This window comes from Pelobates fuscus, chromosome 13 (assembly GCF_036172605.1).
Source record: "Pelobates fuscus isolate aPelFus1 chromosome 13, aPelFus1.pri, whole genome shotgun sequence".
In the NCBI taxonomy this organism is placed as follows: domain Eukaryota; kingdom Metazoa; phylum Chordata; class Amphibia; order Anura; family Pelobatidae; genus Pelobates; species Pelobates fuscus.
In genome coordinates this window covers 96713228-96737032 of record NC_086329.1, presented here as the reverse complement: position 1 = coordinate 96737032, position 23805 = coordinate 96713228, and the positions used below count along the sequence as shown (strand labels likewise).

General features: G+C 43.2%; 1 protein-coding gene across 2 annotated transcripts in view; it reads right to left on the bottom strand.

The window, feature by feature from the left end:
- Nucleotides 1–47: 47 nt before the first annotated feature.
- The window catches only part of NCSTN (nicastrin), a 47323-nt gene continuing 23565 nt past the window's right edge, over nt 48–23805 (bottom strand). Inside the window, exons 6-17 of one of the 2 annotated variants that reach the window (XM_063439444.1) lie at nt 17300–17450; nt 16815–16921; nt 12000–12152; nt 11125–11229; nt 8874–8951; nt 8515–8684; nt 7072–7174; nt 5737–5829; nt 4959–5046; nt 4228–4400; nt 3394–3606; nt 48–2354 (exon numbers count right to left, since the gene is read on the bottom strand). In XM_063439444.1, coding sequence (XP_063295514.1) covers nt 2229–2354; nt 3394–3606; nt 4228–4400; nt 4959–5046; nt 5737–5829; nt 7072–7174; nt 8515–8684; nt 8874–8951; nt 11125–11229; nt 12000–12152; nt 16815–16921; nt 17300–17450 — 1560 coding nt within the window. In that variant the 3' untranslated portion in view covers nt 48–2228. Of the gene's footprint in view, nt 2355–3393; nt 3607–4227; nt 4401–4958; nt 5047–5736; nt 5830–7071; nt 7175–8514; nt 8685–8873; nt 8952–11124; nt 11230–11999; nt 12153–16814; nt 16925–17299; nt 17451–23805 lie in introns of both variants that reach the window. The other variant, XM_063439443.1, reaches the window with a different exon arrangement.

Sequence of the window (23805 nt, the reverse complement as noted above, 5' to 3'; positions counted from 1 at the left end):
TACACAAACTGGATCGGCACCATATAGACAAAAAAAATTGCAGTTTATTTGGTCTAAAACAGTAAAAGTACAGAGCAACACTTTTTGCTGATAATTTTTAATTTCTTTCGCACAAAGCCAAAACAAAATATTAGATGCCAATTCGTAAATAATTAAAAACTGCACTGTCACATCATCTAACTGTTAAATCACAGTCATCTTAGATTAAACAGGCAACAAACAGTATTGTGGAATGACTACATTTAGTGAACATGACCCGCAGGGTTAATGATGTTGCTCAGCTGTCAAATGATTATTCTGACCTTCTATCTACTTGAAAGAGCTTTATTTATAAAGGTGAATCCCCAGATGTCACAAAATCTTTTTTTCTTTTTTTCTCAAGCATGTATACAAGCTGAACAGCAAAGATCTGTCATGTTTCTGATAATGGCATAGGTTTAATCCAGCACATTTTCCTTTAAAATACACAATATCTCACTTTATGTGCTGGATCCCAAACTACTGTTTCTGTAAATGTGACAGATTCAGTTTACAAACAATCTTAAGAAAAAGATTTGTGGATTCAGGACTGGTGAGTCACAAATCGGCGGCTGCGAATATTTAACGCTGAAGACAGAAAAAATACAAAAATACAATACGGACGAAGGGTTGCAGACAGAAAATCATCACTGTTGTGTCTTTAACAATACAGGCAACAACAAAGGTAATTGCAAAAACTGTTTTGTTATATTAAGAAATCAGTAATTATAATTTCCCTTCCCTCTCCCCCCCCCCAACAATAACCACTTGTTCCTAAATGTTCTGAATTAAAAAGACCCTCTCTCCAAGTACCATAACCACTATAAAAGTTATTATAGCACCTATGGTGAAAGGGGGATAAGGGTTCTGATTCTCAGATTTTTGTCAAAGCATTTAAAACTTGTTTGACAAAACAAAACTGAGAATTACCAGCACCCAAATCCCCGGCTAATAAAGCTTGATTTCCTAATATCTCGTCCAAAATATTTGTACAGTATGTGGCATTCAGATGCGCAAAAATCACCGTTAACGTAAACCTGTCATGAGAGAAATTTCCCTAGAAACTATGAATATATAATTTATCAAAGAGATACAGAACATACTCAGCAGAATATGTTCTAGCCCAGTGGCACCATGTTCGCGGCTTCGTGTCACTATTTAACATGCACCTCTGGTGCCACCTGTGCTACGATTTGATATGCTCTGCTTGGGGAAAATTCCTTAAACAAGGCAATCCTACTCAGATGCCAACATACTGGCTTCATTGAATCACTTCATTCCTATACTTCTCTATCCTGGACAAAAAAACGACAGGGGATTTGATATGCTCTGCTTGGGGAAAATTCCTTAAACAAGGCAATCCTACTCAGATGCCAACATACTGGCTTCATTGAATCACTTCATTCCTATACTTCTCTATCCTGCACAAAAAAACGACAGAGAGTAATCATAGCAACAACAACAATTATAGCAACAACAGTGCGGGCACTTTGGTTGCTATGTCGGAGAGCAGGAGGATCACATGATAGAAGTCTCTCCTGCTCTCCCAGTCAGTCAGTTCTTTGGCATAGAGGTCTAAGCTGAAGAAATGATTGACAGGTGGGGCAAATACCTATTTTCACACAGGTTTATCATCCAACGTATACACTTGCTAGCACAATGTATCAATTTAATTTTCTGCTCTTATGTGAGCATGCATTTTACAAAAATAGTGCATCACGAAAAAAAAAAAAAAAAAAAACAATGAAAGAAGGGCAAACAGGGAAATTGAAACAAAAACTGCATAGAACGCAGGCGATGACAGTGTCATATTTTTGGTGACATTAAATGTAATATTTCTGTGATGATGTGTAGCAGTCACCATGGCAACAGTACTTCTATCCCAATGGTTTGAATCTTTATTTATCAAACTATTAGATCCACTGTTTTTGGTACATGGTAAACCAAAGTCTACTTTATATGCCAAAGTTCCTTCCAATGTTTCCTTCAATAGCGTTAGATGTTTAGTTTTCAAGAGAAAATGAATGAGAAAGGTCTCCTCCTTACTTGCCAGTATGCACCTTTAATAACATATCTTTAGAAAATTAATAAAAAAAAATCCAAGTCTCTCCAGTGTCGTAATTTTTTTTTTGAAAGCAGCAAGGGCACTTGTACCAAGCCGGTGCACGCTGCAGGTCTTGGTCCTCTTAGATGATGGTAGAAGAGAGTCTCTAGTAGGCAACGTTTACATCTCCTTCCTGAGTACCGCTGAACAAGATGTCCGCCTTGGCATTGATAAAATATGTGACGACTAGAGATATGATAAATACCAAAATTCCCACAGCCAACGTGATTATCTGTACAAAAAGAGAAGGTAATGACATTCTATAATTATCTGAAAACAATCCATCCATGAGGACATTATTGAAGAATTCAGTGTGAGTCAGGTGGAAAAACTGTGTGAAAACGCCCAAACATATAATGGAGAAGGAGGCGGCATTCTGAAACCTCCTGTGGCCCGAAGAGTATTGCTTTTTTATTTCCTGGCAGAGGAAGTGCTGAATAATCTCTAAAGGATTCAGGGACAGTTAACTGGCACTAGTCATTCAAAACGATTTGATGTCCCTTTACAGGGAATGCCAATTTATCTATATATCCATCTATTTTCTATATCAGCAATGGTACAATAGGCATTTTGAGGGGTCTAAACCATTAAAGGGACACTTCAACCACCATAACTGCTGCAGTTAACGCAGTTAACTGTACAGGTTGTAGTGCCCTAGTAAGAAGCTATGGGGGCAGGCCCTCAAGTTTTAATCCGTTGAACAAACACGATTGGAACTTCCATGCGCACTAACATAGCTTGCACTGTCTTAATAAGAATTTTATAACAAGTTCACATTGTTCTAGATCACAGGACGGCCTCAATGGATCACTGTAGGAACCCGGTGCGAATTTGGGGTGTCCAAAATGCCCAATACTCCAGTACTCTAAGCCACTCACAGAATGTTCATGTTGAGCAAAAGCTCTGAGTGATAAATACTAAGCTGTGCTTCCACATTGCTACAATGGAGTTATAGGAGTGGGTTCTGGATTGTGGGAGCTACCTTGTCCTCTTAACACCTAAACCATTACAATTAGCTGCAATGGTGTTTAGAGTGACCTATTCAACACGAATCGTCAAGTTTTCTCAGAACATTTATAAAATCGGTGGTGGAATTTGACCATGGTAAAAAGCCTATTAGTTCAGAAAGCTCCAATGAGTGCTTAATAAAATGTCAAATCAAATGGTCCTCATTTGGGGACATCAATGAGATTATTCAGACCACTTTAGTACACCAGTCAATTAAAATAGTTACCCCTCTTTTTTTCCTCCTGAAGATTAATTTTACTTACCTCTAAATGACGACTAGGTACAAGGAAAATCCGGGCCCGAATCTCCTTCCAGCGGCTTTCTGTCCATGTGGAATATTCTGTGGAACCCCACTCTACTAGTTCAAATGCAGGAGATTCTGCCAGGTGGCTTCGCATGGAGGTCCGTACACAGAATGGGGTCCTAGTGGTTGAGTTTTCATTGAGGGAACCCTGCACCCAGTAGTAATCATACAGCTGTAGGAAACAAAAAATATATAAATTTCTTCTGAAAACAAGGCTTGTTTTTTTTTTTTTAGACACATTTGTGGGCAAATGTACTTTGGAACCAACAGCATATTTGTTTTGAGGATAAATAATAGAGAAGTACAGAAAGCATTCTGTAATTTACCTTTTAAACCTATGACCTTAAGTAAAACAAGCCTGATCTAAAACATCAGCTTTTTATAATTGAATACGTGTTACTTCAAATGCATCTGTTCTCAAAGCAGGCCTCCAGTAACCTCTATGGGGACACTGGTAGAAGAGGTGGCTGTGTTCATTCATTAGATCCACCATATTCACTTGAGAAGATCAGTGACGTTCTAAAGACTGTATTTGAGCCAGTGTTATTTTCGACTAAAACTTAAACAATCAGATGACGAAAATATGACAAAAAACTAAAATGGCTTTTAAGTCTAAAGACTATGACTAAAACTACATTGAAACTTGTTGTCAAAATTTACACTAGCGGCTAAGACACATGGCGGAGGGGGGAGAGGAAATGAGACAGTGGGTGTTGGGGGAATGAGACGTCAGATCTCAAATGTTACATTTAAAGTGTTTCAGATAAAAGGCAAGGAGGATGTCTGTACATACTTCTTTCTTCGGATCTGTGGCTTTGTCAAGGCTCTGACATTCATCCTTGGTGAAGTTTACCACTGTCCCCGTGAGGTTAGCCAATACAGACAGTAGTAGAGCAGTTTGGTTGTTAGCGGTCGTTTTTGTACCTTGCAAGGTGGCAGTCACATAATACTGAGGCTGGAAGTCTTCTGCGGGAAGGAAAAGAACCAGAAAGATGTAAGCCGGGGAAAGACAAGCTCCATTACGTTACGGACATGGTTAGATTTAATTGGAGAATAAATATTATGTTGTTACCTAGTAAGTGGAAGCTTTTGATTAGTGTAAATAGATACAGAGATATATTATATACAGGAGTGTCAGGGAATCTAAACCTGGGTTAACAAGGTAGGTTAGCAGGCGAGTAATGAACCTGAAAGGACAAAGGTTACCCAACACCTGACAGAGTCATTTCTAGACTTTGGCTTTGGTATAGTAACGTACAAGGTTCTGGTTACAATACCATTACAATGATATACAGAACAGTAAAATGAATGTTCTACTCCATGTAGCAGTATTTGGCAAAATTCAACCAAACTGGTGTCACAGAGTGTTAGCACCAATAAAAGGAAACACCTCTGGCGGTCTATTCTGCTCTTCTTCCCTCACACAAACTATTTCATTGTTTGATGTGTTTACACTAGAACATGCATTATATCAGAGCAACGTGTGTGCAGAATGATGTTGGGTTTGAGGAAGCTCAGTCTTACGCAGAATCCCTTTCCACTCCGGCCTGATAATGGACTGGAACCAGCTATTGTTGGACATCTTCAAAAATCCGTATAACATCCTTGTGACCTGGAAAAAACAAAACGGAATCTAATTCAATTTCAAAAAATTTACACATCTGATCCAAGTCTGCACCCTATTAATACATCTTCAGGACAAGAAACCTGCTTGTTTCCTTCATTTATAAAAAAAAAAAAAAAAAATACTTTCGGAGATTAGCTAGTTAATGTGCTAAAGTACTTTTAGGCACTATAACAACTTCAGCTCATTGAAGTGGTTATAGTGCATAAAAACCCAGGCACTACCCTTCTGTTTAGTGTTAATGTTTTTGCATGGTTTAACTCTGGTTCAACTCTGAACCCAAAAGCGCACAATATGGCCGCCACTGGAGGTACGGCTAATGCAAACATCGCATTAGCATTTCATAATAGCAATGGGCAGCTGTGACTGGCTGAGAGCAGCCTGCTGCTCCGCTCAGTCTATCACTGCAGACCATCTCTGCTCCCACAGCAGCCCAAGCTGCGCAGAGAGTCTGGCTGGCTGTGGGCAGCCGAAGACCCTACTTCAGCGTTAAGCCGTTGAAAAAAAAAAAAAACAACGATGAATGGAGTGATGGCCCCTGGGGAATCCAGACACTATGATCACTTATAGGAGAAGAATTAGTTATTGTGCCTAGAGAGTGTGTCTTTATTTCAAGATAACTTTTACTCATCAATGAATTGTTTTGATCCTTCTTAATAACAACAAAATGTACGTTACCGTTTTTGGATCTGCCTTGATCTCCATTGTGTCGTTTCCTCCAGCTAGCCGGTACAAGGTGGTGGCAAGAACAGAAGCCACATCTGTAAGAGACTAAAGAGCAGAAACAAAGTGTCAGACTTGCAAGAGAAAGACTACTAGTCAATTGTATTCATGTCCCATCAAAATGACTACGTAACAGAATGTGACCCATAATGTATTTAGGTTACATAAATACATGGGCTGAAAAGAGACATGCGTCCATCAAGTTAAGCCTTTCTAAATACCGGTTTTACAAAATTGTTACATAGAGTACAAATACGTAACCATTCTTTTAGCTCACATCATAATGCATAGGAATTGGCTATCGTCCCACCTCTAAAAAGGTATAAAGTTAGAAAAGAAGGATGAGAGAAAGAGAAGCAGACCTAGATGATTAATATGTATCTGTTGGAACATTTGGGTAATGGACTCAGCAAAGTTCATTCTGATCTCCCCTATATATGCTTAGTGAGCAGGATGTCCCCTGGTGCTGGTTTGGTGCTCCGTCTCCTCGAACATTATCCAACAGGGCATTAGGCCCACCCCATAGGAAAACATTGTGATGACCAACGTCTCCAAAAGACGCCTAGCTAACAGGAAGCGCCTCTAGTGGCTGTCTGGTGGACAGCCACTGGAGGCAGTCTTACTGCTTCAATCTAAACATTGCAGATTCTATGGAAATGCAAAGTTTGCCATTGCAGGACTAAGTGTGACATGGACACTGCACCAAGACCACTTCAATGAGATGAAGTGGTCTGGGTGCCTATAGTGACCCTTTAAGGAACATGCATCCTTCACCTGATGAAACCATTCTCAGCCTTTGAAGGCATTGACAGATATTGAGGTGTGAACAATTAAATATCATCTTATCATAAAGGTGGGATAATGTTAAAGATATTACACTAGTGCCCCAGTAAAAGGCAAACTTTGATCTGATCAACCAAACGTGGTTTTATAAGCCAAGGACAAACGGGCAGTGTTAGCAGATTACATGGACACGCTGAAAGGATACACAGCAAAAAGACAATACGTATTACAATATGAAAACATTTTAAATGACATTTTGGGATTATAGGAGGTGAGAGAGCTTTTATGGGTCAAAAGTAAGAGTTATCTACACCTCTAGTCCCAAAATACTGTAAAAGGGGGCGAGATCAGCATCCAGTAGAGGGTAAAAAAGCTGCACACAGCTCCTCTCTCCCACATGTCATTTAAAGAGTGGTCATTGTCTTGTGTGTTAAATATAAAACGAGTAACACAAGCTGTAAGCAAATCATTCCCAAGTTATGGTGGAGAATAACTTGGACATCTTACCCTGGCTGCATCGGTAATATACTCCAGCGCTTCCTCTTTAGAGAGACCATCTGGGTAATCCATATGGATGTTGTCAGCCGTGTCATATATGCTGTGAAAATATCTGTACAGGGAGAACATGGCATTTAGCACGTGTACTGCGCCCTCTTCTGGCTACTACAGAAAAAAAACATCACGATTCTCGAAGATGAGCCTAACATTTCATTTTGGTCCAAGCGAAAGAGACTTAAAAAAATAAAAGGAAAAAAAATAATTTCAAATAAACTGCGATTACTGTACAAGTTAATTTTGAGATATAGTGCACATTTTTTTTTTAAATCATCCCTACTTGTGTAGGTGAATATGTATTCGGACTCTAACTTTTCACAAATAAGCAGAAGCCTGGATTGTTATGAGCTTGTGCAATTCTTTACTAATCCTCAATAAAATGGAAAGTAGGAAACTGAATTCATAAATCGAAATATCCTCTGTATACATTTAGGATGCTTGTTGGGTCCATACAAGTATGGCTCATCTGCATGAACCTAATGGCAGTCAGTGTGCACTACATGTGAAAGTCTTCCATGTAGAATGTGCAAAAAAAACTTCACAGGGGAATACAGCTATTCGTAATGACATCATATAACGCTTGATCAGTAACCTTAAAAGTCAGTGAGATAGAAACATAGAATGTGACGGCAGATAAGAATCTCTTTAGTTTGGAAAAACGGCGCCTCAGAGGGAATATGATAACATTATACAAATATAGTCGGGGCCAGTACAAACCATTATCTGGAAATCTATTCATAAACAGGGCTATACATAGGACACGAGGTCATGCGTTTAGACTGGAAGAAAGGAGATTTCATCTAAGGCAAAGAAAAGTTTTTTTTTACAGTAAGAGCAATAAGGATATGGAATTCTCTGCCTACAGAGGTGGTTTTGTCAGAGTCACTACAGATGTTTAAACTGCAATTGGATAAATACTTGCAAAAACATAACATACAGGGATATGATTTCTAATTAGTGGGGTAATAGCTGCTTGATCCAGGGAGACACCTGACTGCTATATTGGGGTCAAGAAGGAATTATTTCCTAGTTTGTTGCAAAATTGGAAGCGTTCAGACTGGGTTTTTTTTTGCCTTCTTTTAGATCAACAGCAAAAACATGTGTGAGGAAGGATGAACTTGATGGAGGCAAGTCTCTTTTCAGCTATGTAACCGTTTGGCCCATCTAGTCTGCCCAGTTTTCTAAATACTTTCATTAGTCCCTGGCCTTATCTTATAGTTAGGATAGCCTTATGCCTATCCCACGCATGCTTAAACTCCTTTAATTTGTTAACCTATAAACTGTACGAAAGGTAGGTAGCAAAGTAAGTAAAAAGGGGCAGCAGACAGTGGGACTTGGGGGATTGTGCACTGGACAAGACATTTAAGAAACATGGATTATTGCACAATGTCTTACTTGTTGCTGTATGCATTCCTATGATCAGTCAGAACCACACCAGGAATGTTGCGAGCCCTTAGGAAACGCTGGAAGGAAGCGGGTGGAAGAGGCTCGGACTGGTCAGCTTCCTGAACCACGACATTGGGATTTGTGGTGGAGTTACGTAGAGTCTCGATTAGTTTTTCTACCTGGTAATATGGGATGGCAGAACGGCAGTGTTTAACAACGGTTACATACCGGCTGGCTACAAAATAACGTGCTCAATACGACGGACAATGTTACACACAGCATGGCGACCGATACTTTCTGGATCAGCATTTGAACAGCAGACACCGTGACAATCCACTACAGCAATGTGCCAGTATTTAGGCTATTACCTCTGCATTTACAGAATCATTGTTCCGGGACAATGGGTCAGTGTGGATCCACAGTAAGGAATTATTTCTTAGCGCCACCTGCAGAACATAAAAGAGAATGTTATTAGATATTCAGGACTTTAATTCCATCTGTTTTGGTGCCTGTTGTAAACCAGATCAGATGACAAACCACGAATAAGACAGAAATGTAAACTAATTTAAATACCCCTACCGTATCTTAGATTTCAAGTTCTTTGCCTTTTTTTTATTTTAATTTGTTTGATCTTGTTGTGCAGGTAGGTACAATCATCATCAAACTCCACAACAGCGTATAGAGAGATACTCACAGGCTAAACACTATCATGAATAGTTGCACATTTTTTGTTTTATATATAGCAAGCTTAATTTTAATAAACATGCTGATTGGCTAAATTAATGAAGAATAAGACTAAGTAGCAGTACGGTCTGACAGTATGAGTAGCCTAGAAAGCATTGAACAACTATCGAGTCTGAGATGGACGTTAACGTGACATGCTATGTTTAAAACACATAAAATAATGAAAATAAAATAAGAGCGTATTCAGGTGAGAATCAGGCTAGGCAACATGTGGTAGGATTAGTAAGACTTCCATATATATGGAAAGAAAAGGCAAGACATGGAGATTACTGAGGATTATGTGCTAAAGTAAAGAGTAACCGGTAATATATGAGAGCCAATGGACACCGGGTCGTCCCCGCATTCAGGTAGTGGCATTCCGCTTTGCAATATGTGTGTAAAATATGGTGAGAAAAATCATAGGTGTGTTAAAACAAATCATAAGAGTATAAGAGCAAGCAGTTCAACAAGCATTAAAGATAATTGACATGCCGAACACCAACAACATGGCAGCCACCCTTGTCGGGTGAATCATGGGCAGCAGATACAGTATCTGACTCAACCTATCCCTGTCAGCGGCTGTAGTGGTGCGTGTACAGGGGCGATAAGGTAGTGCTTTACAGATGTACAGCAGATCAGGGTTCTCCCTCAGCCCCAGGCCTGTGTGAGAGCCAGCATCCTTAGAGCACAGACTCGGGAACTCACTTGGTGGTTGATGTCCTTCTCTGTTTCGGTGGTTGATGCTTGTAGGCAGTGCCTTGAGGGGCTCTTGGCCCAGGTGGGCGTATGGCAGAGTAACCAGGTGCTTGCTGTGTAATAGTGCCCAGGAGAGGTCTGTTCCACTACGACTGCTTGCAGCACTCCCCTTCTTCCGTCCGCTTAGCTAGGTTCATCCGCTCGCGCTCCAGAATCCGCAGCCATAAGCTTTGAAATATCTCATCTAGACGCTGCATGGTTGATTTGGTTAAGCCTTGGTGAGGCGCGTGCAGGCTCCTCATCCGGCTGAGTGGCAAGTGCCATCTTGGAACAGTGTGCGGGCGTCTGTGTTCGAGGTATGTGCAGGGTAACCTTCCCCAGCATGTCCAGTGGGGACCGGGATATCCCCCACCGGTCCAAGGGGGGTAGGAGCGCATCTGGGTCAAGCAGTGCTTCCATGAGTGAGAGGATCAGCAGCCTCTCCCCAGTTCCCTCCACCGCAGGCCACAGCAGAGTGATTAGGTGCACAACAGGGCAAAAGTGACCAGGGTCTGAGTAGTTGCCCCGTATCCTTTGGATCAGGATAGTGCATTTAGCGGCTGCTTGATTACCAGGGTTATCACCTCAAAAGCAGTGCCACTTTAAGACTAAATGCTATATCATTTTTCATAGGTACACAATGTATGCACAGTGCATGGTAAGTAAAAAAAAAAATAAAAAAAAAATAAAAAAATAAAATACTGCCCTCCCACTTAGTATATTGTAAATTTACTAGAAGACATTTTATTTTCTTCCACAAAAATTAAAAAGCTATATTTTATAGTGAAGTATAATTAAAGTAGTAAATGAAACAAAAATAAATAAAAATAAATCTACTGGCTCAAATAAAATAGAGAAATGCCTGTGCCTTAATTTTACCTCTACACTAGAGAATGAAGGGTTCTTTTGAGGGCTATTTACAAACACTGGCAATTCTAAAGAACTGATGAGAATATGCAATGGGAATTAAAAAGGTTAGGCTAAAGAAAAAAGGCAATTTGGCCCTTTTACATACTCCCCGTTCCTGATGCAGCATATGTATTGCTTATTTTAATATTTCAGATATACAATTCAAGTAGATGTCAAAGTAAATCACACACTTCTGTCGGCCTTAACACTTTCTAAATAAAGTATAAGAGGGGCCATGACCCATTTCTGTACCTGGTTGAGTTCAATAAATGAGTGGATATTGCTGAGTTTGACGGGGAACTTCCCTTTCTCCATATCATACACCATACGGGAGCTGCCGATGTAGTCAAACACTTCCTGGAATGAAAATTTCATGACAAGTTAGCCGACAAGAAATCAACAGAATAAATTCCTTGGCACAAACACAGGCGATTCTAAGGGTAAGACCGCATTATGATCAATGGAGGGAGACTATTTAGCTTCATATATGCCTCATATATATTTAACAGAACTACTGGTATGCGGCTAGTTACCGAGCCTTCGTGTATTGAAATGCTTGCATTTAGATCTTATTTATTACTGGCATTTAAAAAGCGCAGACATGTTCCGCAGCGCTGTACCATTGGGAAAAAAAGACAATGAAATATAAACAGACCAATACAAATAGTAGAGGACCCTTTCCGTGAGCTTACAATGTCAAGGTTAAAATGAGGAGATGAGAAGAGGTAGCAGAGGAATTTGGAGGTGATGGCAGAGAGAATTAATAGAATTACAGTAACTGATAAAATGTAAGGGAATGAGGAGACGGTTGATTGTGATTCCAAACAGCTGGAAGAGCATGCTATATAGTTAGAAGGAACCAGGGTAAGCAAGAGGGTAGGTAGAAATGATGTGGCTTTGTTGGAAGCATTGTTTCACTCAGATTGAAGTATGTGGCAGCAAACTTAAAAATCACATGAGGACAATGCAGATATTGCTTTTGTAGCAGACCTCATATGAGATGGTGTCTCTAATAATGTTGCTTGGAGACCATGTTCAATAAGTGATCTGAGATAAGGCGAACGGTTACATCAAGTTTATATGATTGCTTTGCCGTTCCATTCATACCAGTCTTACAGAAATCTTACCCCTTGGAAGAAACTGAACATGATGTTCATCGGCAGAGACTGAACGTCTGGCACCTTCTGTAGAGCTTCTGCAGCCGCTAATTGAGTCACCATCCCAGAAACTGTGCTCTCAGCTGCTGGGGCTATGTTCCAAAAGAAAGAACGACTGTCCACCTGTAAGGACAAAAACAACACCTGTAAAGATTACCGAGCAACAACAAAAAAAAGCAGGTTCACCTCCCCATACAATACAATATGTAACTTGTAATATCTCAATTACAGGTACAGAAACTTTGCTTGTAGACATACTGTGTGTTGCTTGTATTTCAGTTAATTGATTTCATTTTTTTTTTTTTTTTTTTTAAATTCTTTATTTGTCATATTTTGAGTTATTTTCAGTGTCATTGGGGTAGGGGTACAGAAAAAAACAGGGGAATAAGGTTAGGAGGTTACAGTTACAGAGATCTCAGAGCTTATTTCGTATGTGGATGACAATCTTGCGTAAGCGACAGGTTGAAAACGGTCTGTCATTGTTGAAGTATCAGAGGTTGGTTAGTGCATTTGTACTCTGTATATAACATTCGTTGCTGCTCTGGATCTGAGGGTTAGGGAGGGGTGGGGTAGGGGTACAAACATAGGAAGTGGGAAGGATAAGGATGCCCTATTGTTTCTAGTTCCTCATTTATAGAATTGGTATTCAAGGGCAGGGGTACAGCATACAAGAGTAACAAGGGGAGGGAGGTTGTGGGGTCCAGACATGTAACAGCAGGTGTCAGGTCTGCGTATATGCGTTGCGTGGTCTTTATTGCGTTGCTGAGTTAGCTCTTCGAGTTGTTTTGGCCGTGTACGGCCTTGTCGGTCTTCACGTCAGGGTGGTCCTTGGGATGAAAGGTGGATGTCTCGTGGGGTGGGTACTTCGTCTGTGTAGGTGTGGTCGTTTCGTCGTGAGTGGTCCTGTGGTTACTGGAGTGGTACAGCCGGTGGGTACCTCTGTCGGGGTGTGGTTGGGGTGTCCTCGTCTGGCTACGTGGGGGGGGGTCGTCGGTCCGGTGAGGTCAGTTCGTCAGTGGGGAGTGAGTGTTCGTTTGCAGGGTCCCACGGCCCCCCCGGGAAGGGAGTGGGGAGGACGGGTGGGGGGTGAGTACACCTCGTTGCGTGTCTCAAGTAGCGTTGGTGGGCTTGTAATTAGGTGAGGGTCGTGGTTTGTGTTTTGCTGGTGCTAAGTTGCGGTGTGTGGTATGTGTCGTCTTACCAGGGTAAGGATGTGTCGGCCATGAGCCAAGGGTCCCAAGTCTTGTGGAACTGTTTGGTGTTTTCGTGGATTTGGGCTGTGAGCCTGTCCATGTCCATGTGATCTTGGATTTTCCTAAGTATTGTTTGTTGGTTAGGTGTTGTGGTTGTGGACCATACTTCGCCTATTGCTCTGCGTGTGGCAAGGGCTACTCTTGCTATCAATTTGTTTTCGGCTCTTGTGAATGTGTCCATCGGTTTGGATAGGAGCATGGTCCATGGGTCGAGGGGGCAAGGGTTGTGCAGGACTCTAGTGAGGATTGCTCCCACGGATTGCCAGAGGGGTTGGAGTTTTGGGCACGTCCACCAGCAGTGGAGGAAGGTGCCTGTTTCTCCGCATTGCTTCCAACACTGGTTTGTGGGTAGTCTGTGCATGCATGCCAGCCTCTGGGGGGTGAGGTACCAGCGGAATAGCATTTTATAAGCCTGTTCTTTAAATGTTACGCATATAGTCAGTGATGCGGTGGCTTCCCAGATTTCTGCCCAGACTCCTGTGTCGGCTGGTGTGCCCAGGTCTGTTTCCCATGCCCGGATGTATGGGAGGTTGATATGGGTCGTGTGGGTTGCTATGGAGAGGAGTATGTCAGAGATTTGTCCCTTTCTGGCCGGGGCTGTGGTGCAGTCTCGTTCGAACTTAGTGGGCTGGGATTTGCCTGCTTGTTGGATGCAGGGTGATGCTGCTAGGCTGCGGAGTTGGATGAAGCGGAAGTAGTCGAACGTGGTGAGTGTGGTGGGTTCGGGTAGGTTCTCGTAGGTGATGGGTTGGTTGTTCGTGTATAAGTGGCTTAGTCTGGCAATTCCCCTTCTCTCGAATTGGGCGAAGTGTTGGGCTGTGAGGCCCGGGGGGAAGAGTTTATTCCTGAGAATCGGGGTCATTGGGGAGATTTCCGAGGAGAGGTCGTATTTCAAGTGTACTTTGTCCCAGAGGTCAAGTGAGTGTGTGATGGTGGGTGCGGTTGGGGGGGGTAGTGGGCGGTGCTGTCTGGGGGTCCACATGTATTGGGAGGGGTGGTCATGACCAAAGATTGAGTGTTCAATGTCCACCCACCTTTTCTCCATGGGCGGGAGATGCCACATTTGGATTTGGGATAAGTGGGCGGCATATAGGTAATGCATAAAGTTGGGTAATCCAAGGCCTCCTGATCGCTTAGGGACGTATAGTGTTTCACGCCTTACTCTGGGCCTTCGGTGGTTCCATATAAAATTGTTAACCGCTTTCTGTAGAGATTTTATGTCAGCCACTCGAACTGCTATGGGTAGTGTTTGGAATATGTATAGCATTCGTGGTAGGAGGTTCATTTTGATCGAGGCAACTCGGCCTAGCCACGAGATCCCTAGCGGGGCCCATGTCTGGAGGTCGGCGTGTGCCTTTTTGAGTATGGGTGTGTAATTAGTCTGATACATGGTGGAGATGTCGGCTGTGAGCTTTATGCCTAGGTAGTCTATGGCCGTTGGGCGGATGCATAATGGGAATTGGTCCTTGATGTTGGTAAGTTCATGTGGGGGTATGTGTATCGGCATTAGGTCAGATTTTGTGACGTTTAGTTTGTAGCCGGATATGCGAGAGTAGGAATGGATCAGTGCCATAAGGTGGTTTATAGAGGTGCTTGGGTTTGTGAGGGTGAGGAGGATGTCGTCCGCGTAGGCGGATGCCTTGTAGGTCTGGTCTCTGATGGTGATTCCTCCTATGTCTGGGTCAGATCGTATTGCTTCCAGTAAGGGTTCTAGGGATAGGGCAAAAAGTATAGGTGATAGAGGGCACCCCTGTCTCGTCCCGTTAGAGATGGAGAATGTGGGGGGGGCGATGCTGGGGAGGAGGAGGGATCCCTGTGAGTGTGCGTAGGCTGCGTCTAGGAAGGCGATGAATTGTGGGGGGAATCCGTAGTGGGTCAGGGTCTGGTAGAGGAAGGGCCATAGGAGGCGGTCAAATGCCTTCTCGGCATCTAGGGAAATTATGGCCGTGGAGGTGTGTTTGTGGGTGGTGTACCAAATTAGGTCTATGGCTCTTCTGGTATTGTCGGACGCTTGTCTATGGGGGATGAAGCCCACTTGGTCGGGGTGGATTAGGGCTGGTAGTAGGGGGTTTATGCGGTTGGTCATGACTTTTGTAAGGATTTTAAGGTCTACGTTTAGGAGGGATATGGGTCGGTAATGTCCTGGTTCGTCTAGTGTCTTGCCTGGTTTTGGGAGGAGGCAAATGTTTGCTGCTACCATGTCTGTTGGCAGCTTCTCGCCGCGCAGCATGGCGTTGAATACCGGGCAGAGGTGTTTGAGCAAGAGGTGGCTGAAGGTTTTGTAGTATAATGCCCCGAATCCGTCGGGGCCTGGGCTTTTATTGGGCTGGAATGCGCGGAGGGCTAGGGTTATCTCTTCCACAGTCACGTCATCTGCGAGTGTTTGGCTAATCTCTGTGGTTAGCTTTGGGAGCTTAAGTGCGTTTAGGAATGTCTGTGTGAGGGTTGAGACGTCTTGTGTGGTGTCTCCTAGTGGTGCCGTGTGGTTATAGAGTTGTTGGTAGAAAGATTGGAATATGGAGCCTATCTGGTCAGGTTGGGTGCACATGTTTTGGTTTGGGTCTCGTATGCTCGTGATTTTTTTGGCCTCGATGCGGCGTTTTAGGCGTCTTGCTAGCATGGTGTCAGCTTTATTGCTTTTTTCGTAATATTTCTGTTTGAGCCACTGGAGGGCTTTCGTGGTGTCCTCCATGGTGAGGCGTTTTAGCAGGGTTCGGGCTTCGGTCAATTGATCTAGGGTATTGTTGTCTCTGGACTCTTTGTGTATAGCTTCGAGGCGGTGTATCTCCGCTATTGCATCTGTAATCTGTTGTGTCCTACGTTTTTTCCGGGCTGAGGCTAAGCTTATGAGTTTGCCCCTGATGACCGCTTTGTGCGCCATCCATAGGGTCGTAGGGGATGTTTCTGCTGGGTTTGAGTTTAGTTCGAAGTAGTCTGACAGGTCTTTGGAAATGGTGTCTGTGATGGGGAGGTCATTAATTGATTTCATTTTAATTCTTACTTCTCCAGGTATGTACGGTCTGTTACGGGACACTCCAAACCCCTAAAGCACTTTAGCTTGTTGGAAAGCTTTATTTGTGAAGAGTGTGTCCTCTTTTTCATTTTGCAATAGAAATTGACACTTTTATAAATTAACCTGGGTACACCCTTTTGTCTTACAAGCAGACTACATGTCCTAATACTCCTGATTTGGTAACTCAATGCAGCCATTACTCAGAGCACCTGCCTTACAAAGACTTCTCATTGAGCTGCGTTGGGAAGTCTGTGATTGGGCAGCCACAGAAAGTCTGGGCGGGGTTAGAAGGGGAGGGTTTCAAAGGCAGAACTGCAACTTTTAAAAGCTTTTTTTTAGATATACCTCAATTAAAAAAAGCATAATTAAATGCATGCATGTTTCCATTTGGGGTATATCTACTAAACAGCTAGTTCTATTTATTTTGTGTTTGGGCAGTGGAGCATCCCTTAAAAAGCAAGCAGCCAAAATGTAATATATGTCATGAAGCCACAAGTCCCATAATTCTCTCTTCCTTACCTTGGTAGCTACCATTATAACGCGATCCTCGGGAGCCAGTGTGCCAGAGATGTTAATGGGTTTTACAGCACTCCACACGTTATACCCAGCTAATGTGTCGCACACTGCTTCTAAGTATACAGCGAAAAACAAAAAGATAAAGGCGAACAAGTGTTTGTTAAACAGGTTCAACATGCTGTGCTATCATGTAACATCAGGGAAAGGGGAAAAACACCCTGTCCCTGTTCACGGAGAGTTAGTTTTCACAGTTATAATTTTAAGTACAGTCTCTCCTTGTAGAGGATGTATATTGAAGGAACACTTTAGTGTTAGGAATACAAAGTTCTCTATTCTAGCGTTAATGTCCCTCGACTTTTCATGGAGTCAAACTCTCAAACAGCAGGAAGCGTCTCTAGACAGCCACAGGGGGCAGTCTTAACCCTGCAATATAAACACTGGCAAACGACACTATAGTGTTACAGTTTTGACCCCACGGAAGTACTGACCAGGGTTAATGCTGAAGGACATCTGAATGGAGTTGCGTCTCATGCAGGTAACGGTGCTGGTCACAGCGTGCATGTGAGAGTACAGTTGCATGGCACACAGCGGGTATTTTGGGTCGGTGCCATTCTGAGGGATATTATGCTCTCTGTAACACTGCCGAGACAGGGAGAAGGAAATCAGGACAGGGACGGTAACCAATGCATACCAATTTACCAAGTCAAAAACTGCCAAAAGTAGATCTCTACATTTTTATGCAATTGCACCAACACAGTATGTATTTATTTCTACCTGAAACAGACGGGTACATAGACGTTTTAAACATGGCAATCCTTTTAAAGGGACACTGCAAGCACTATAACTACTTCACGTCATTGAAGTGGTTATAATGTCTGGAATTACCTTGCACTCAATCCATTTTTAATGCTTGCTTTTTTCCCCATGCCTTATGCACGAGTGTTTTAATCAATTAGCGTATGCCTTTCCAAAACTAAATTTGTAGGTGGCAATCCCAAAAACAGTGTAGGTATACCCTGTAGGTACCACCAGCATCTCGATGGTAAGTTTGGGGATACTTGGGATAGCCAATGTGGTGTGAGATACCACCTTATTGTAAATGTACACTGCATTTCCCACTGATTTATGCATATAAAGACACTTTCCATGCTCATATAGACATTTTGCCAGTCCTCTTTTGAAAAAGTCTCATTCAGGTCTTGTTCCCATCTAGTCATGTATGTGTTTGTGGGGGCCCAAGTTGTAGGATAGTGACTTGTAGGTTTATCCCTAGTTCTTGTGGTAGCACATAGCTGTTCCCACTGTATGGTATTGGCCTGATCATAGTTCTAATGAGTCTGAGATGTCAATCTATGTTTCATCCTAAGATATGTAAACAATTCCCTAATTGGTAACTTCAATTTATCTTTTATCTCATGGAAGGATAAGTGGTGTAATTTAGTCGCTCCAGCCTTCACCCATTTTCAGAGCTTAAAGGGACACTGTAGCAACCCAGACCACCTTTGCCCATTGGAGTGGTCTGGGTGCCTTGCCCATCTCCCCTTAGCCCTGTTAGTCAATACACTGCGGTTTTGGAGAAACCGCAGTGTTTGGATTACAGGGCTAATCCAACCTCTAGTTGCTGTCTCTCAGACAGCCGCTAGATGGTGCTTCCGTGTGCTTAGAGCACGAAAAGTGTTTTAAATGACATTCGACGCCCCCACGCTCTTCATGAGGACGCTGAGCATCGCCGGAATCCACATAGGAAAGCATTGAATAATGCTATGGGAAGGTCTAATGCCGCACGCGCAGCCATTGCTGCACATGCCATTTGGTCTCCCCAGCCAGCAGCCGAGGGACATCACCGCTGGACCCAGGTAAGTGACTGAAGGGGTTATTAACCCCCTGAGTGCCGCGGGAGGGGGCCTAGACAGAAGGGGAAGCTATAGTGCCAGGAAAACAAGTTTGTTTTGCTGGCACTACATTTAAGATTCATGGTGTACCACTCCAATACATGAATGGGTGCGTAGGCTATATCATGGCTTGTCTCTACAAATAAAGTAAACGTCATCGTGGTAGTGCAATCCCACAGCCTCGGAAGTTTAGATAGTGGTAACCACAGTAAGTGTATGGATAGGGCCGTGTGAATTCTTCCTCAAATTTTAACCATAAGGGAGGTTCCTTTTGGTCAAGTATGGATACCACATTTGCTAATATTGACGCTACAGTGAGGGATAAAAGTATTTGATCCGCTGCTGATTTTGAACGTTTGTCCACTGACAAAGAAATGATCAGTTTATAATGTTAATGGTAGGTGTATTTTAACAGTGAGAGGCAGAAGAACAAAAAATCCTGAAAATCGCATATAAATAAAGTAATAAATTGATTTGCATGTTAATGAGTGAAATAAGTATTTGACCCCCATCGATTTAGTACTTGGTTGCAAAACCCTTGTTGGCAATCACAGAGGTCAGACGTTTCTTGTAGATGGCCACCAAGTTTGCACACATCTCAGGAGGGATTTCTCTTTGCAGATCCTCTCCAAGTCATTAAGGTTTTGAGGCTGATGTTTGGCAACTCGAACCTTCAGCTTCCTCCACAGATGGGATAAAGGTCTGGAGACTGGCTAAGTCACTCCAGGATCTTTATGTGCTTCTTCTTGAGCCACTCCTTTGTTGCCTTGGCTGTGTGTTTTGGGTCATTGTCATGCTGGAATACCCATCCAGGACCCATTTGCAATGCCCTGGCTGAGGGAAGGAGGTTCTCACCCAGGATTTGACAGTGCATGGCCCCGTCCATCGTTCCTTTGATGTGGTGCAGTTGTCCTGTCCCCTTAGCAGCAAAAAACACCCCCAAACACAATGTTTCCACCTTCATGTTTAAAGGTGGGGATGGTGTTCTTGGGGTCATAGGCAGCATTCCTCCTCCTCCAAACACGGCAAGTTGAATTGATGCCAAAGAGCTTGATTTTGGTCTCATCTGACCACAACACTTTCACCCAGTTCTCCTCTGAATCATTCAGATGTTAATTGGCAAACTTCCGACAGGCCTATACATGTTTTCTTGAGCAGTGGGACCTTGCAGGGATGCAGGATTTTAGTCCTTCACAGCGTAGTGTGTTACCAATTGTTTTCTTGGTGACTATGGTCCCAGCTGCCTTGAGATCATTAACAAGATCCTCCAGTGTAGTTCTGGGCTAATTCCTCACCGTTCTCATGATCATTGAAACTCCACAGGGTGAGATCTTGCATGGAGCACCAGACCGAGGGATACTGACCGTTATTTTGTGTTTCTTCCATTTGCGAATAATCGCGCCAACTGTTGTCACCTTCTCACCAAGCTGTTTGGCGATGGTCTTGTAGCCCATTCCAGCCTTGCATAGGTCTACAATCTTGTCCCTCGCTGTATGTAATATAGCTTCAAGTCTGGTATTCCCAGCCCAAGATGCGTATAGTGCTACCAGTTATGTGTGGAGGAGTCTGGGCATCCCTTAAGACTTTACACTGCCTATTAAAGATAGGAAGCATTTGGCTGTCTCGCTGGTACAACACGCTTGCTCTAACATATCCAACAAGGGGATATATTTTTTCAATCTAAAAGCTTGGCAAATAATTTGATATCAGCATTTAACAATAACGGCATGAAGTTGGCACTGTGCATTGGGGGTTTCCCTGGTGTGGGTAGTGTTATTTGTGTGTCTCTAATACTTCCCCCGGTGTGAGGTGTAGTGCCAGGGTCTGTGTGAATTAAACAAAATTGGAATTGGGAAATCCATCTGGTACCAGATCTTTATGTTTTGGAAGTGTGCGAATGATGGCTATTACTCCTTGTTCTGTCAATAGCGTTTCCAACGCCTCGGCCTGTGATTAAAATAAGAACGGTAAATGAAGCGTTTCAAGGATGGAATCTACCTACCTGTGTGGGGAGTTGTGTTGCCATGATTTTGTTTTTTTAAATTGTATAGAGTATCATAAAAACGGGCCATGTCTTTAACCCTATCTGTCGGGTTGGTACGTTTTATATTGGCAGAAGACATAAGAAAGGGGATTTTTGTCTGTAAGAATTTTTAATTTGGATGCCAAGATTTTTCCTGCCTTATTGTCCTGATCATAATATATTTGTCCAAGTTTCCATAACCTATGTTCAGCGGTGAGAAGATGTGCAGCGTTTAATTGTTGTCTGACATCTAGTAGTTTTGTTTTCATGATCCCTATTGGGTTTTATGGTTTTTTTTTTTCCTAGTTCCTAGTTCTGACAGGCAACAGAGGGTTGTAGTCAATGGAGTATATTCAAAGCCTTGGCTTGTCACCAGTGGGGTACCTCAGGGATCTGTACTTGGACCCATTCTCTTTAATATTTTTATTAGTGATATTGCAGAAGGTCTTGATGGTAAGGCATGTCTTTTTGCTGATGATACTAAGATATGTAACAGGGTTGATGTTCCAGGAGGGATAAGCCAAATGGAAAATGATTTAGGTAAACTAGAAAAATGGTCAGAGTTGTGGCAACTGACATTTAATGTGGATAAGTGCAAGATAATGCATCTTGGGCGTAAAAACCCAAGGGCAGAGTACAGAATATTTGATAGAGTCCTAACCTCAACATCTGCGGAAAGGGATTTAGGGGTGATTCTTTCAGATGACTTAAAGGTAGGCAGACAATGTAATAGAGCAGCAGGAAATGCTAGCAGAATGCGTGGTTGTATAGGGAGAGGTATTAGCAGTAGAAAGAGGGAAGTGCCTATGCTATTGTACAGAACACTGGTGAGACCTCACTTGGAGTATTGTACGCAGTACTGGAGACCATATCTTCAGAAGGATATTGATACCTTAGAGAGAGTTCAGAGAAGGGCTACTAAACTGGTTCATGGATTGCAGGATAAAACTTACCAGGAAAGGTTAAAGGATCTTAACATGTATAGCTTGGAGGAAAGACGAGACGGGGGGATATGATAGAAACATTTAAATACATAAAGGGAATCAACACAGTAAAGGAGGAGACTATATTTAAAAGAAGGAAAACTACCACAACAAGAGGACATAGTCTTAAATTAGAGGGACAAAGGTTTAAAAATAATATCAGGAAGTATTACTTTACTGAGAGGGTAGTGGATGCATGGAATAGCCTTCCAGCGGAAGTGGCATAAGGCTATCCTAGATATAAGATAAGGCCAGGGACTAATGAAAGTATTTAGAAAATTGGGCAGACTAGATGGGCCGAATGGTTCTTATCTGCCGTCACATTCTATGTTTCTATGTTTCTGCCTGAGATTCTGTTATACTCTATGTTTGCGATCCTCTGTTTTCACGAGTGGATCCTGTAAGTATGAGGTGTTTTCTGACCTCTGTCTTGTGAGGCCGTTAAGGAGCCTTCTGGATTAGTAGAGAAATAATCGGACAACACATTAAACTCTCTCACATCTATGTTTGTGAGACAAAAAGGCCTCATTTAGTCTCCACACCCCCGCTCCTGTAGTCTGATGCAGTACAGAGAAGATAGTTAGTGGGAGCATGAGTGTAACGGAGATTACATCTATATGGACTTTCAATAGGTTATTTTAGCGACATCCCATCCACCCAGCACAAATCCAGTCTGGAATACACCTGATGGACATTGGGTTAAAATGTATAGGTTTTCTCCATGGGATATAAGGCTCTCCGTGTGTCGTAAAGGCCATATTGATGGCAGCTGGGATAAACTATTGGCCAGCCTAATTGCCTTTGGGAAGGGAGGTGTCTTCCGTTTGTTGCTTGTATCTAGTATTGGATCTAATATGCCATTGAAATCACCACAGACTAAAACCTTGCCTTCTTTGAGCTTTCCCAATTATTTTTAATTGCTTAAATTGGGAAAGTAGAAGCTTGCAATTGGTACTGGTGTCATATTAAGTGTTCCTGTTAGGATGTAAACTACCGTCTTTGTCTGTGTACTGATCCTTTAAAAAAAATTAAAAAGAAGTTAATTTTTAATGTTTTAATGCTAAACTAGAGTCAGTAGCTCATCCCCTTTGCCCTGCTTGGGCTAATGTGGAAACATTAGTCGAAGCAGCAATAAGTGGCTGTGATTGGCTGAGTGTGTCAGCTGTAAAATCTCAGCCTTAGTCACGCCTCCAGACACAGGGCTGTCGGGTGGCCAAGGATCCTTAGTCAGTGTTAAACGGCTCAAAAATGGATTACAAATAAATGCAAGGGCGGGGCCGAACCATCATGGCGACAAGACGTATCTCCTAAGAGCTCCCGCTCGATTATGGCGATATAAGCGACCTGAGACGGTGTCTAGCAAAACAAACACCGATACCACATACCCATAAGCTCCCTGCAACAGAGCGCAGGTGGTGGAAGGGTAAGAGACCCGCACATGACCCGCCGATGCCACGACTGACAGTGCGGCCTAGCACACACAGGACGGGGGAGATGGCCGCTCTCCCGACCCAGAGACGCACCGGCAATGCAGGCACTACGAGCAAGCCCCGCTGCCCCTCCCCCCCGGACCGGTAGAGGAGATCCCGGTCCACCAAGCGGAGACAACCCGAAGCGGACTGAAGCAACACAGGCCGCCTCATGGGCACAGAGCTCCACCCAAGATGGCGGAAATTACGGGTGCTGAGAGTACCACCGATGCTGCACACGATGTCCTTGCGAAGATTAATCGACACTTTGAAAGGTTTTGGAAGCGGCTGGAGCGCAGGCTACCTCGACCTGCCTCACTTCACAGCACTGACCTTACTTGGCAGAAACAACAACCAAATAGTTGGCCAGCAGCCCAACGCCAGGATGTCCGATCGACACCACAGAGGGCGCAGAAGCCCTGACTACCGCCGGGTAACCCTTGCACATGGCGCAGGCAAATCATTAACAGACAGCAACACAGGGGGGATCCCCGTGCGGCAAAGCGGAGCCCAAGACGGAAATGCCGGCGCACACTACATCACCCCGCTCCTAACTCACTGGGAGGAATGACACTGCTGCAAAGCGGAGGATGCCCCGAGAGGAACCCAGCACGTAACCCCCTGGGC